Source organism: Rhinatrema bivittatum, chromosome 17, assembly GCF_901001135.1.
Source record: "Rhinatrema bivittatum chromosome 17, aRhiBiv1.1, whole genome shotgun sequence".
Classification (NCBI taxonomy): Eukaryota; Metazoa; Chordata; class Amphibia; order Gymnophiona; family Rhinatrematidae; genus Rhinatrema; species Rhinatrema bivittatum.
Genome location: NC_042631.1, coordinates 25,792,346 through 25,805,617, shown reverse-complemented (window position 1 = coordinate 25,805,617; position 13,272 = coordinate 25,792,346). Strand labels below are relative to the sequence as shown.

General features: G+C 40.6%; 1 protein-coding gene across 5 annotated transcripts in view; it reads left to right on the top strand.

Moving 5' to 3' along the window:
* SOX6 (SRY-box transcription factor 6) overlaps positions 1–13,272 on the top strand; it is a 780,471-nt gene that overhangs the window by 185,469 nt on the left and 581,730 nt on the right. For 4 of the 5 annotated variants that reach the window (XM_029582789.1, XM_029582793.1, XM_029582790.1 and 1 more), the window contains exon 1: positions 3,731–3,791. In XM_029582789.1, coding sequence (XP_029438649.1) covers positions 3,739–3,791 — 53 coding nt within the window. In that variant the 5' untranslated portion in view covers positions 3,731–3,738. Of the gene's footprint in view, positions 1–3,386; positions 3,454–3,730; positions 3,792–13,272 lie in introns of those variants that run through there. The other variant, XM_029582791.1, reaches the window with a different exon arrangement.

The window sequence follows — 13,272 nt, the reverse complement described above, 5'->3', positions numbered from 1 at the left end:
TGCACATGTGCGCGCAAATCCCAGTTCTGCTGTGTGAATTGGGGGATTTTAAAAGGGATGCACACCAACGCCATTCCCATTCTTACCAGCTCATCCACAGTTCGCCAAGTTGAGAGAGGTTCCCCCCCTCCCCTAGTTTATTAGTTTTCACCCTCCCCAGTTTGCCCTGGCCCTTAAAAGCTCGCATATCTGCCTAGTTTTCTTTATTTTTAACTTACACCTCCTCCATAGCAGAAGTAATGCTACGCGGCAGGGGCCCTCTGCACGCACCAGGGCACATATGTATTTGCACGCACATCTCTGGTTCACACCCCGAAATACCCATGCCCCAGCCTTTTTTGAAAACTTTGGAGATATGCGTACTACGGAAGATTTGAGCAGATCCGGGAGGCTTTTAAAACCAGCTCTGTGCACGTGAGCCCTACCTATTCGCACATCCCCTAATTAATGCGCGTGCCAGGCTTTTAAAATTCACCTTTAAGGCTGTAGTGTGCACACTAATCCCATCTCAGAACATGTTAGGTAGTGCATACTAAATTAAAATCTACCCACTTGTAAATGAAAGATCATCATATGCGAACTAGACTTTAGCAGGTGCATAGGAAATAGCATTGTATGCTATTTTCCACCTACTATTTAGCATGGGCTTGCTAAAGCTTAATTTTTAACACCTGCTTCAGACCAAGTGTTAATTTTTTTTTTTTTTTAGCATGCACGGTAATGAAAAGGATCAGCTAACAGGAGATGTTGGGGTTTCCAGTTGAAGGTGATACGACTGCTGCAACAGTAAAAGGGTATGGAAGATGTGGAAGAGGGTAGAGACAGGAGATGGGACAGAGGAGAGTCACCAACACACACATGCATTTAAAAATAATTCCAACTATCAATGGCTCAAAAACCTCACGTATTAAGCATTAAAAAAAAACAAAACACCACACCACTCATGAGGAACAATACATATTCTTGTCAAACAAAATATTATATATTCCCTATATATATAAATATATAGGGAATCAGTATCAGAGATAATTATGCTCTTTCAATCTCCAGGCTCTTGCCCGCAATGGGTTTCAACCAGTATCATCAACGAGCAGGTGAGGGGTAAGTCTCTTACAAAAGTCATCAAAGGGGGGGGGGGGGGGGGGGAGGGATTGTCTGCAGACAGATTTTTCCTGCCAAATCTTAGATGCCTCCTTCCTATCTTTCCATGCTGATCTTGGGCCCTCTGAGACAGCCACTTGTGCATATCCTGAATGAGGTGATGGAAGGGGAGTCACAGTAGCTTTGGTGGATGGGGAACATGGGGCTGTTGTTGAAATCTGTTAGCTGGTGTGTGGAGAAGGCTGTTTCCGTTCATCTGTCCCATGACCACAGCAGGCAGAGTTATGTATTTCTAAGCCAGAATTTCAATTTAACCAAATTTGAATGTTGATGTACTGCTTTCAAATAACAGATAAAAGAATCCTAATCTGTACATTCCCTTGAAATATTTATTCACTGTTAGGGCCACTGATAATATTATTGTACATCACTCAGACTTCCGATGTTAAGTGATTAATACATTTTAATAATAAATGAAAAATAAAAAAAAAGATTAAGGCTTTTTTCCCATTTTGTGTCTATGGGAAAAACCCTTAGTGAATCAGGTCCATAGCTAGAGCAGTGATTGACTGATGAGAGAGAAAATGTTGTGTTTTGTACTTTACATTTTGCACAAATATTTAAGCTGGCGTGGCCTAATACCTCCAGGTCATGAGGGACAAGTTTTGAGTCGGTCCTGATTTTACCTCCATAGCGTTGATGCTCTTCTGTTTTGGTCCTGCTTTTGTTTAGAGAGATTGAAAGCATAAGACCATTGATTCAATAAGCTAAAACAAAGACTGGCTCCATCTATACCATATGACATAGAACTATCTGGTCACCTTAATTTAAGCAAACAGACTTTTATATAAATAAGAATGAGAATATCCTATCCATTGTAATAATATAAACTTAAATCTGTATTTTTTATGTGTTTTTATATATACAGTGTATATTTGTGATATCAGATTTATTGAATCAGAAAAGGTTATGTCATTGATAATAGAATGAACTATTGCTTTCTGACATGTAGATAATCCTACAAAATGTAGACTGATATATTGTGCTGTTTGTTCATCTCAATGGAACAAAAATGCTTTCTCTGATACATTTCCACTGAATCCTCAGATCCCCTTTGACTGCATCATGTTAAACCAGTGCAGAATCAAATACCCCCCCCCCCCCCCTCATAAGGTTCACCTGACCTAAGATGACCTCATCAGGCTGATCCAGTTCTGGTTAAGGCCCTCTGTCTCTATGGACTTGTAGTCCTGCCTTAATTAGTGAAAAAGTCTATAGCAGCAAAATCAAAACCTACTGGTGGTGAAGTTGGGTGAGGTGGCAACCCTGTGCTCACTGGAGCAAACTTTAAAGCCCTAATGTTCTGTTTTCAGAAATGTACAAAACAAATGAATGCACAAGCATTAAAGTTGCATTGCACTCTCACATTGACCATTTTCATATTTATTTTCTGTTAAATGCACAAATGTGAACTGATGGAAACGCACAAATGAGAGAAGTGTGAGCATTTGTGTTGCTACATTTTGAAAACTGAGCCCTTGAATTGAATTTCATTGGGACCATTTCTACGTTAGTGTTTTCATGCTGACCAGTTTGAGATTCACCATTGCTGTTGGGTTTCTGGGTTTGATTTCTTGGGTTAGACTCCCATCTCTCTCTCTCTCTCTCTCTCTCTCTCTCTCTCTATATGTATTTTTTTTTTAGCTAGTCAGCAGTTCAAGCATAATTATATGCCAGTAACAGCTTCAGATTTTCCCTCTAGTTATTGAAAATGCCTTTGTTAATTGTAATTTAAAGTATAGTGTCATCTAATTTTTCCTTCAGTCAGCTTAGCAGCAACCATGCCCTATATATCAAAGCCCGTTGGCATAGTTAGGAAAAAGATATGTTGAATTTAAGTATATAAATATAATAGTAATAATAATAATAAAAAAAGGAAATACATAAATTAAAAAAATCTTATTGGCATTACCGTACTGGTAGGGAAACAAAAGAGATCAGAGTACGTCCTGGCCATTGGTTGGCCTGCCTTCCTCAGGATGGAAACAAGGCAACAAGTTTAGCTGCAGAGGTCACTAGCACAGTGATGGACAGCATCCAGTTAATGGAAACCAGGGAGGTTAAGCCTCAGAATGTGAAGGCGATGGAACCCGAGTCTTTAGTTTTCATGGTTCTAGGTCCTGACCCCTAGTCTACAGTACCAGCTCTATAATGCATTGACTTAAAAATGTAGGTAAAAACTGACAGTTTGATAAAGTGCAAAGAAGTTTTTTGTTTGTTTTTAGGAACCTGGCTTCAGACTTGCAACTAAACCAGAGCACTAAGCTAAGCCGAATGGAATCTTAAATCCAGGTGAGAAGTAAATATTGCACCAACAGTCTGGAAGAATTTCTTATGTTCGTCGACTGCTATAACACAGATCTTGCTAGAGCACCTCTGATAAGTTATTTGGTGACAAAACTGCTGATATAAATGCAAGTAAAGAGTAATATAAAATTGGATGCTTTATTTTTTCATCTTGCTGAGTATCAGTTTTGCTTTGCAGGCATGACAGATCCCAGCAGTAGAAATATGATGATAAAGTATAGCTTCTGATATCCGCCACCTAGTTGTATGGAGACACATCTTTGGTCCTGGATGGATGTTCTGCCAGAGATATTGCTGTTGGTGGATGGTTTGCTGCTAGCTCAGTTAAGGATTTTTTTTTTCTTTTTGGTGGGTAAGGGGGAAGGTTTTGTATTCAGGACTGACTTTTTTTTTAATTAAGAAAACTCCTCACATATGCTATATTTAATATGTATCTCAGTTTTGGGAGGGTTTTTATACAAAGTAACAATCACAGAGATATGAACTATGCACCCAAAGCAGCTGCCTACAAACAGATGAATGAAAGGGAGGCACCTGTGAGTCCTACCTGTAAGCGAAATAATCTTAATAGTTCAAAGGGTAACGTCTTTGTTTATTTTCATACAGTATACCTGATATTTGTGTTTGCTGAGGCCAATGAAAACTGCCACTTGAGCTATATTAATACTGCTTTTTAAAATTTGCATGCCATTGTGAAACCTATAGCTATGGATAAGAGCACAAAAGGCAGAAATGGAAGTCAACAGAATCCATTGCAAATACAATAATAATACATTGATGAATTGCACTATATAAATCCAATGTGCCGTCAATTGAATCCTAAAGAAATCGTCATAGTAAGTCTGGTGATCCCAGCTTTGATAGTTGAACTCTATGGGCACATTCCTAATAGGGAAAGGAAAAATACTATTGCTCAATGACTGTTGAGGCGCATGTAGATAGTTAACATGCGTGATGTCATGTAGATATTGGGAGAGCACGGGGTTTGGGCTTATGTCACAGCTTAGTGTATGACCAGTAAAGCAAAGTTTCTATGATTTCACTTTGTTGGCTGTGAAGACAATGCACTCCTATTACAGAAATGATTATTTGTCCAGCCTTTTATAGTCTTTGCGCCTGTTCTTTCTGCTTTGTCGTACCTGCTTTTTCCTAAACCTTTCATTCGTTCCTGTTTGCACTCCATTCTTCTCTCTGAAGGACCAAGCAAACACTGGGTCAGACTGGTTAGCTCTAGTCACTTCTTTTATTACTAGGCACCGCTTTAAACATACATGATACAGAAACTGACCCCACTAATGTCTTTTTTTTTTTTTTTTTAGTGCTGAACACTCCCAAGTTAACAGCATGTTGCCTGTTAATTCATGCATTATTTCAATATCATTCATAAATTACTTTTGAATCCTTTGACTTATGAAAAAGAAATCCCACAAATCCTACTTTTGGTTAGAGCATAAGACCATAATTAACTCGGCATGTGCCTTTGAATTAAGAACACAGCGTTCTGAATTTCTTAAAAAGGCTTTTAAATAGGTTAGGGGAATGCTTTCATTAAACCATAGAAAGAGGGTGGAGTCTTAAGATGTTTCACAAACGAAGTAATGTTAATTAAATAATATACTATTATAGCTTTATGCCAATCAAATAACTCATTTCATATTGATCTCATAATATAAATAGAAATCTAGTGGCTAGTGTTAGAAGAAATACTTATTAGGGAAGTAGATATGCAATGTTGTAATTTGTGTGATTTGATTCCATCTATAAGCACAGCTGTATGTCAGCAAGTGTGTGGCCCTCTGTACTTCGTGACAATTTTAAATATGGAGAAAAATATCTAGTTTGTGAAGAAGTTGTTCATTGAAGAAGAACCCAGTATACCATGCAATATTTTTAACTTGCAACCATCAAATCCTCATTGATTGACCTAGGAGCTTTATTGAATATAAAATGAACGATTACTTTTTAATAAGGCATTTGATCTTAATATGAAGCCAATATTTTTGCATGATAAGCTTCAATTTAGTCCTAGTTCATATTTCTTACACTGAAATTATAGTTCATAAATTCCCTTAGGGTTGATTGTTTTAACACTTCTAGTAGCTCAGTGGCATTGGAATTTTACATTACTTTTCACAAAGATGTAGATTTGGAATGGGATCCATTTTGTATTCTAGAAACATCTTGGGGGATGCTGTCATTGAAATACATAGGAACTTACACTTAAAAGGAGAGTGGGAATATTTTCCTTAGCTAAACACACAAATACATTTCTACAAGAAAGGACAAGGTTACAAAGAAAGTCATGCATGCTTGACACTGAATGTGACCCTCTTTGTGTTTTGTTGAACACACATTGTTCAAGGATTATTCATTCTTGATTGTGAAGCCAGAGACAGTGGAATTCTGGGTTACTAGGTACACATTCTAAGTTAAGTGCCACATTATAGAACACTGTTAGAACATACTTTCTTAGTGAATGCATCACTTTTTTCTTGGATTCTTTGCAGGCCAAAAGAGGTGTATTGGGCCAACATAAAAAAGATCTAAAGCTATTGTGGTGCATGAGCTTTTGAGACCACATGGTCCCTTTTTCAGATTTCACATGTCTTATTAGCATTCAAACTTAAAATGTTCTGTCTTTAAGCAACATCAGCTCCTAAGCTGATTTCCTTGTTGTTTTCTCCATTTTCTAAAACTCAGCATTCATTTTTCATGTGAGGAGTATTGGAATTTTGTTGTTTGTTCTGGCTCCTCCTTCTTTTCTTTTCCATTCTGTTTTCAAAATGGAATCAGTTTATGATTTTTCAGTAAGCCATACAAACATGTAACATTTAAAAAGTGACTTAGATTGTATATATTTTCAAATCTATGGCACACAATAAAAGTTATAACTAAGGCTTCTATTTTTAGGTTTTAACCAATAAAACACTTCTGATGCAGAAACATTAAAGGTGTTTATTGTATAAAAATCTGAAAAATACCACTTTTCCTAGAACTCTCTCGCTTGTCGCCCTTGTCTGCCTTAGATCCTTCATCCTGTGTTTGTGCCTTTTCTTTGCTGATGACTTCTCAGCTGCACAAATGTACGTGTTTGATTTCTCTGGATAAGGTACCAAGCAATAGTGCCAGTGTCTCGACCACACCAATAAACAGCGATTTTGTTTGTACCCTCAAAGAATCCCTAATTAGCTGGAAAATAAAGATTTAATTTACAATTTATACACCTAAAAATAGAAGCCCTAATTATAACCATCAAAGATGAGCGATTGTTATACGTGACCCACCAAGTGTTCAAATATAGTAATGTCTAAAATATCTCAGTGCATTCCTGTTTAAATTGTTTATAGTAGCGTAATCTCATGCGTATGTAATTTCAAAGCATATTTATTTTATTTATTTTTAATTTTTATATACCGGAATTCCTGTATGCAATACAAATCAATCCGGTTTACAAGTAACGAAAAGGTTGCCCTGGTCTGGGAGGTTAGACTGGGGTTTTTTACATAGAACATTGAACAATAACAATCAACCATTGAACATTATTACAAGGAACAGTGAAAGTAACAATAGTATTTAACAAACAAATATTATTATTATAACATTATATCATATATATATACAAGCCGTAAAGCCCGTTAAAACGGGCTACATCCCTCTGTCTCTCACCTCCCCCTCATTCTCTCTCCCCTCACTCTTCACCACCCCCCTCCCCCCTCCCCCCTCCCCCACCCACTCCTCTCCACCCTCCCTCTCCTCTCACTCAGTCCCCCCTCTCCCTCACTCCCTCCTCTCCCTCCCACTCAGTCCCCCCTCCCTCCCACTCACTCAGTCCCCCCTCTCCCTCCCACTCACTCAGTCAGTCCCCCTCTCCCTCCCTCCCATTCAGTCCCTCCTTTCACCCACCTCCATTTCCTCCCGGCGCCGTAAGCGCGACTTCCCGCAACCCTCACCCGGCTCCATTAACTCCTCCCGCTCCTGCCGGCAGATCTCGGGGGGGGGGGGGGGTCACTCCCGCGCGCGCGGCAGTGACCCCCCCGAGATCTGCCGGCAGATCTGGGGAGGAGAAGTAGCGGCACCGCGCGCGCGCGGCGCCGCTGCTTCTCCTCCCGCTCTCCTGCCGGCAGATCTCGGGGGGGGGGGGGCGCGGGAGTGACACCCCCCCCCCCCCGAGATCTGCCGGCAGATCTGGGGAGGAGAAGCAGCGGCACCGCGCGCGCGCGGCGCCGCTGCTTCTCCTCCCGCTCCTGCGGCCCCACCGCCATTTTTTTTCTGACCGACGTCCTTGCCCGCACATGCGCAGTAGAGCTGCGCTCTACTGCGCATTTGCGGGCCGTCGGTCACAGGCCATTTATAAGGTAGATAACATTATATATAACATATATATATATATATAACATTATATATAACATTATAACATATATCTAACTATTTAGCAAGATCAATGACATATTCTTAGTAAACCTTTTAATCATTCATTTTACATCTGCAATTGCCATTTTTAATCTAAACCTGCAAATAACACCTGTGGGGCAATGTCAGTGGTACCATTTTGATTTTGGTGCTATGACCGTGTGGGAAATTGACTCTCTCCTGCTGGCAAATATTTTGGTCTCAGGAAATGGAAAAAATGTGCTAAGTTGTAGGCTTTTGTCAACTTAGGGGAAAGGGATAGGAGGTCAGGTGGGATCAGAGGTCCTCATCTCTCAGAGGGGGAAGTGTAGGAGATGAAGGCTTTGAGGCCATGGAGGCCCTTATCTGCCTGGAAGGGAGATTGTGGATTTTGGGTGGGCCTAGAGGTCCTTATGTATCTAAGGGGTGGGAGATGGGGGTTTTTCATGGGTGATATGGGTCTGATCATGGGGGTAGCGGGGAGGTTTGCCGTGCAAACTGACCCTTTTACTTTGGGCCGGTTAGTGCAGGGAAACGTGAACTGCCAAAGGCAGTAGCATAATCATGGCAGAGCTGTATTTAATACACCCTTTGTAACATTTCCACATTCTGTCACTAAACCTGAGGACTAGGAGTCAATATAATGCCTATTTTTAGAAAGGGCTTTAGGAGTGATCCAGAAAATTACAAGCCAGTGAACCTGATACTGGTGCTAGGCAAAATGGTGGAAGCTATTATTAAGAATAAAATTACTGAGTATATGCAAAAACATGGTTTAATGGGGAAGAGCCAGCATGGATTTAGCAAAGAGAAGTCATGCCTTACTAATCATTAGAATATAGTGTAAATGAGCATGTGGATAAGGATGGGTCGATTGGTATATTGTATCTGGATTTTCAGAAATCATTTGATAAATTCTGTCATGAGACTTCTGAGAAAATTAAAAAGTGATGGGATAGGAGGCAATGTCCTACTGTAGACTGGTAACTGATTAAAGGAAAGGGAACGAAAAGTAGGACTTAAATGGTCAGTTTTTCCAATTGAGAGGGGGGAAACATAGAAACGACGGCAGAAGAAGACCAAAAGGTCCATCCAGTCTGCCCAGCAAGCTTTCACTCCCCCCCCCCCCCCCCATACTTATCTGTTACTCTTGTCCCTTGTAAGTGACTTTTTTTGTTCTATTTCCCTTCCGCCCCCGCCATCAATGTAGTTAGCCGTGCTGGAGCTGCATCTAAGTGAAGTATCTAGCTAATTGTTTAGGGGTAGTAACTGCCATCATAGCAAGCTACTCCCACGCATGTTTATCCAGCCTGTGCAACTCAGTCCTTGTTGGTTGTTGTCCGAATATAAATCATCTTTTCAACATTCCCCGTGCCATTGAAGCAGAGATCTTTTCATCATTCCCCTGCCGTTGAAGCAGACATTCAATACATGAGAATGATCTCTCCTGTGTGGATGCTTATGTGTTTTGTGAGGGTACCCTTCATAGGAAAGCTTTTATTACATTCACTACATGAGAGTGGTCTTTCACCAGTGTGGATTTTCTGGTGTTGGGAGGGAGAGGTGTGATTTGCTAATGAAAAGTTTTCCACATTCAGTACAGGAGAATGGTCTCTTTCCTGTGTGGATGCGCTGGTGCAGCATTAGCGTAGTCTTACGACTGAAGCTTTTCCCAGACTCAGTGCAGGTAAATGGTTTGTTTCCAGTGTGGAGTTGCTGGTGTTGGGTGATGTTTTTCTTCCTAACAAAACATTTTCCACCTTTAGTGCAAGAGAAGGGTCTTGCTCCAAGGTGGATTTTGTGATGTAATTTTAGCTTAGTGGAGCTTCCTCGGGGATCTTATACTGGACCAGTTTTGCTATAGCATATTCATTGGTAATCTGGAAAAGGGAGCAATGAGTGAGAGGACAACATTTGAAGATGTCATGGCATTATTCAAAGTAGTTAATATACAGACTGGGAGAAATTTCTGGAGGTCCTTGCGAGAATGTGGAACTGGGCATCTGAATGGCAGATGAAATGTAATGCCTACAAGAGGCAAAGTGATAGACATGGGGGAAAATAATCCTAACTGTGGGTGTGTGTGTATGTGTGTGTGTGTGCGCGCGCAATTATTTGGCCCGCGTTAGGTGTCACCTGCTTTGGAAAAGGACTTTGAAGTCAGTGTGGACAATACATTGACATCCTCATCTCAGTGCTCAGCAGTGGTCAAAAAAGCAAATACAATGCTAGGAATTATTCAGAAAGGAGTAGGAAAATAAAAACTGAGAATATCATAATGTCTGTGTATAAATCCAATGTATTGTGTGCAATTCTGGTCACCCAGTCTCAAAAAAGGTATAACAGAACTAGGAAAGGTACAGAGAGGTTCAACAAAAACGCTAAAGGGTTTGGAATGCCTCACTTATGAGGAAGTTGGAAAAGGGATGACTGAGAGGGATATCATAGAGGTTTATAAAATCATGAGTGGTGTGGAACAAGTTAATAGGGAATGGTTATTTACTCTGTCAAATAGCATTAGAACTAGAGAACAGGCCATGAAACCAAATGTAGATAGTATTTTTTCAGTTAATGTATAATTCAGCTGTAGAGCTTTCTTTTTAACCGGAAGATGTAGTCAAGGCTAGTATAGCCGGGTTTATAAAAGTTTTGGACAAGTCTATTACCAGCTATTAGTCAATTAGACGTGGTTCGCCACTTCTGAGAATGAACAACATGAAATAGATTCCCCTAATAGGATCTGCTAGGTACTTCACAGTAACGGGCCGATTCAGTAAAGTCCGCGGGAGAGCGGGCAAACGCCCACTCACCTGTGTGCACGATTCAGTATTTAAATGAGGCCCAGTGGTAGAAACAGGCCCGGAGCGGCGGATGTCAGCGGGTTTGACAGCCGACGCTCAATTTTGCTGGCATCGGTTCTCGAGCTCGCTGACAGCCACGGGCTCAGAAACTGGACGCAGGCAAAATTGAGCGTCCGGTTTTTGACCCGACAGTCGCGGGCTGCCTTCAACATTTAAAAAAATTTTTTTTTTTTTTACCCTTCGGGACCTTCGACTTAATATCGCCATGATATTAAGTCGGAGGGTGCACAAAAAAGCAGTAAAAACTGCTTTTCTGTGCACTTTCCCGGTGCCCGAAGAAATTAGCGCCTACCTTTGGGTAGGCGCTAATTTCTGAAAGCAAAATGTGCGGCTTGGCTGCACATTTTGCTTTGTGACTCGCGCGGGAATACCTAATAGCGCCCTCAACATGCATTTGCATGTTGAGGGCGCTATTAGGTTCGGCGGGTTGGACACGTTTTCGGCCCCTTACTGAATAAGGGGTAAGGGAAATCGCCCGTCCAATGGTGGGTTAACAGTGCGCTCCGATGTACTGTATCAGCCTGTTAGGTTGGAGACAGGATGCTGGGCTCGATGGACCATTGGTCTGACCCAGTATGGCACTTCTTAGGTTATCAATCAATCCACAGAAGCTCAAGATCCTCACTCACGAATTTACTCAATACAAAAAAGGAGGATATATAATGTTCTCTTCTATAATTATTAAGATAACAAATTCAAAAAGCCTTATCAACTATTTATATAGGAACAAATACCATCAGTAGTAGTGCAAATGGACTATAATCCATCGCCTCTCGCCACGCAATGGGCCCCAGGCGAATTCAGCATTTATTCAAGCACTTAGTGTACAATCATTTGGTATTGTTCCTTTATTTATTCCACAACATTTAATATCTATCTACTAAAAATATTTTTTATTTTTTAGTATTCAAATTTTATCCCAAAAACCCAGAAAAACTTATTTGTTTGTGTGTTTCTAAAATCTAGAATAATTATTTTCCTAGCACAAATTAGATGTCCACCGTCATTCAGTTTGTTCAATCATTGACATCCTGGAAAAAAATCCTAGGATCGAGTATACTTAGCCCCACTGTAGATGTATTATTTCTCAAGTTGTCCCGACATGGGCCATGTTTCGACTGTCTCCAGTCTTCCTCAGGGGATACTTAGCATGTTGTAATCACGATTCCAAAAACCAGTTTTTTATAATTTTGCCTTACCAGCGCTAGTCAGTTAATTTGACAGTGTTGCTAATGCCCATTCCTTTTTCATGCATTAATGGCGCCTCGGTGTTCTTAGATTCCTCAACTTCCTGTCCACTTTTTTACCTGTCATACCCGGAACTTGATGCTGTCAATCATATTCAAGCCTCGCTTTACTCAATACGAAATTCCTTCTTAGCCTGTGTCACCTCCACTTCCTGCCCACTTCTTTTTACCACTCCTCCCCGGAACTGGATGATGTCAATCATCTTCAAAAGTCACTGCTTCCGAAGGCATCCTTCTAAAAAACCGACCAGTCAATTTCTTTATTCAACCCACTAGGGGTCACTGTTTTAAAATAATGAATCCATTTCTGCTCTTTTTGTAGAAGGATTAGATCAAAATTGCCACCTCTCTGGGGATATATCGGCCGTTCTATAACTGCAAATTTGAAATCCGAGAAATCATGTCCCTCGGATATACAATGCTGTACCAGCGGTGCTTCAGCCTTTTGTCTTACAATTGAACTTCTGTGTTCCACCATTCTTATTCTCAAGCACCTCTTGGTCTTGCCGATATAAAGCAAAGGGCAAGGGCACCATATACCATAAATTACCCCCACCGTAGAACAATCAGTGCGTGCCTTGAATCTAAAAGATCCCTCCTTAAAAAAGGGTAGAAATTGGCCACTGTGAGATTGCTGACATACCGAGCATTTGTTGCATGGATAATGTCCAAATTCTCCTGAACTATCAGTATTTTTATGATAATCCACATCATCCTTATAATTGGAATGTACAATAGTATCTCTGATGTTTTTGCCCCTTTTAAGTGCAAAGCGAGGGCCATTTATAAATATAGGATGTAGATTCAAGACATGCCAATGGCGCTTTATACTATGTTGTATGCGATATATTTGAGGGGAATATGGTAAGACACAAATCATCCGGTCCATATTTTCTTGTCTTCGTGATGGTTGTAAAAGTAAATCACGATTTACTATAAAAGAGCACGGTGGGCAAATCGTGATTTACTTTTACAACCATCACGAAGACAAGAAAATATGGACCGGATGATAGAAATGACAGCAGAAGAAGACCAAACAGCCCATCCTGTCTGCCCAGCAAGCCTCGCACCTTTCTTTCTTTTTTTTTTTCTTATACTTATCTGTTACTCTTGGCACCTAGTAACCTTTTGGTTCTATTTCCCTTCCACCCCCACCATCAATGTAGAGAGCAGTGCTGGAGCTGAAATATCCAGCCTAATTAGTTAGGGGTAGTAGGGGTAGTAACCGCCGCAATAAGCAAGCTACACCCATGCTTTTTGTTTACCCAGACTATGCAATTCAGTCCTTGTTGGTTGTTGTCTGCATA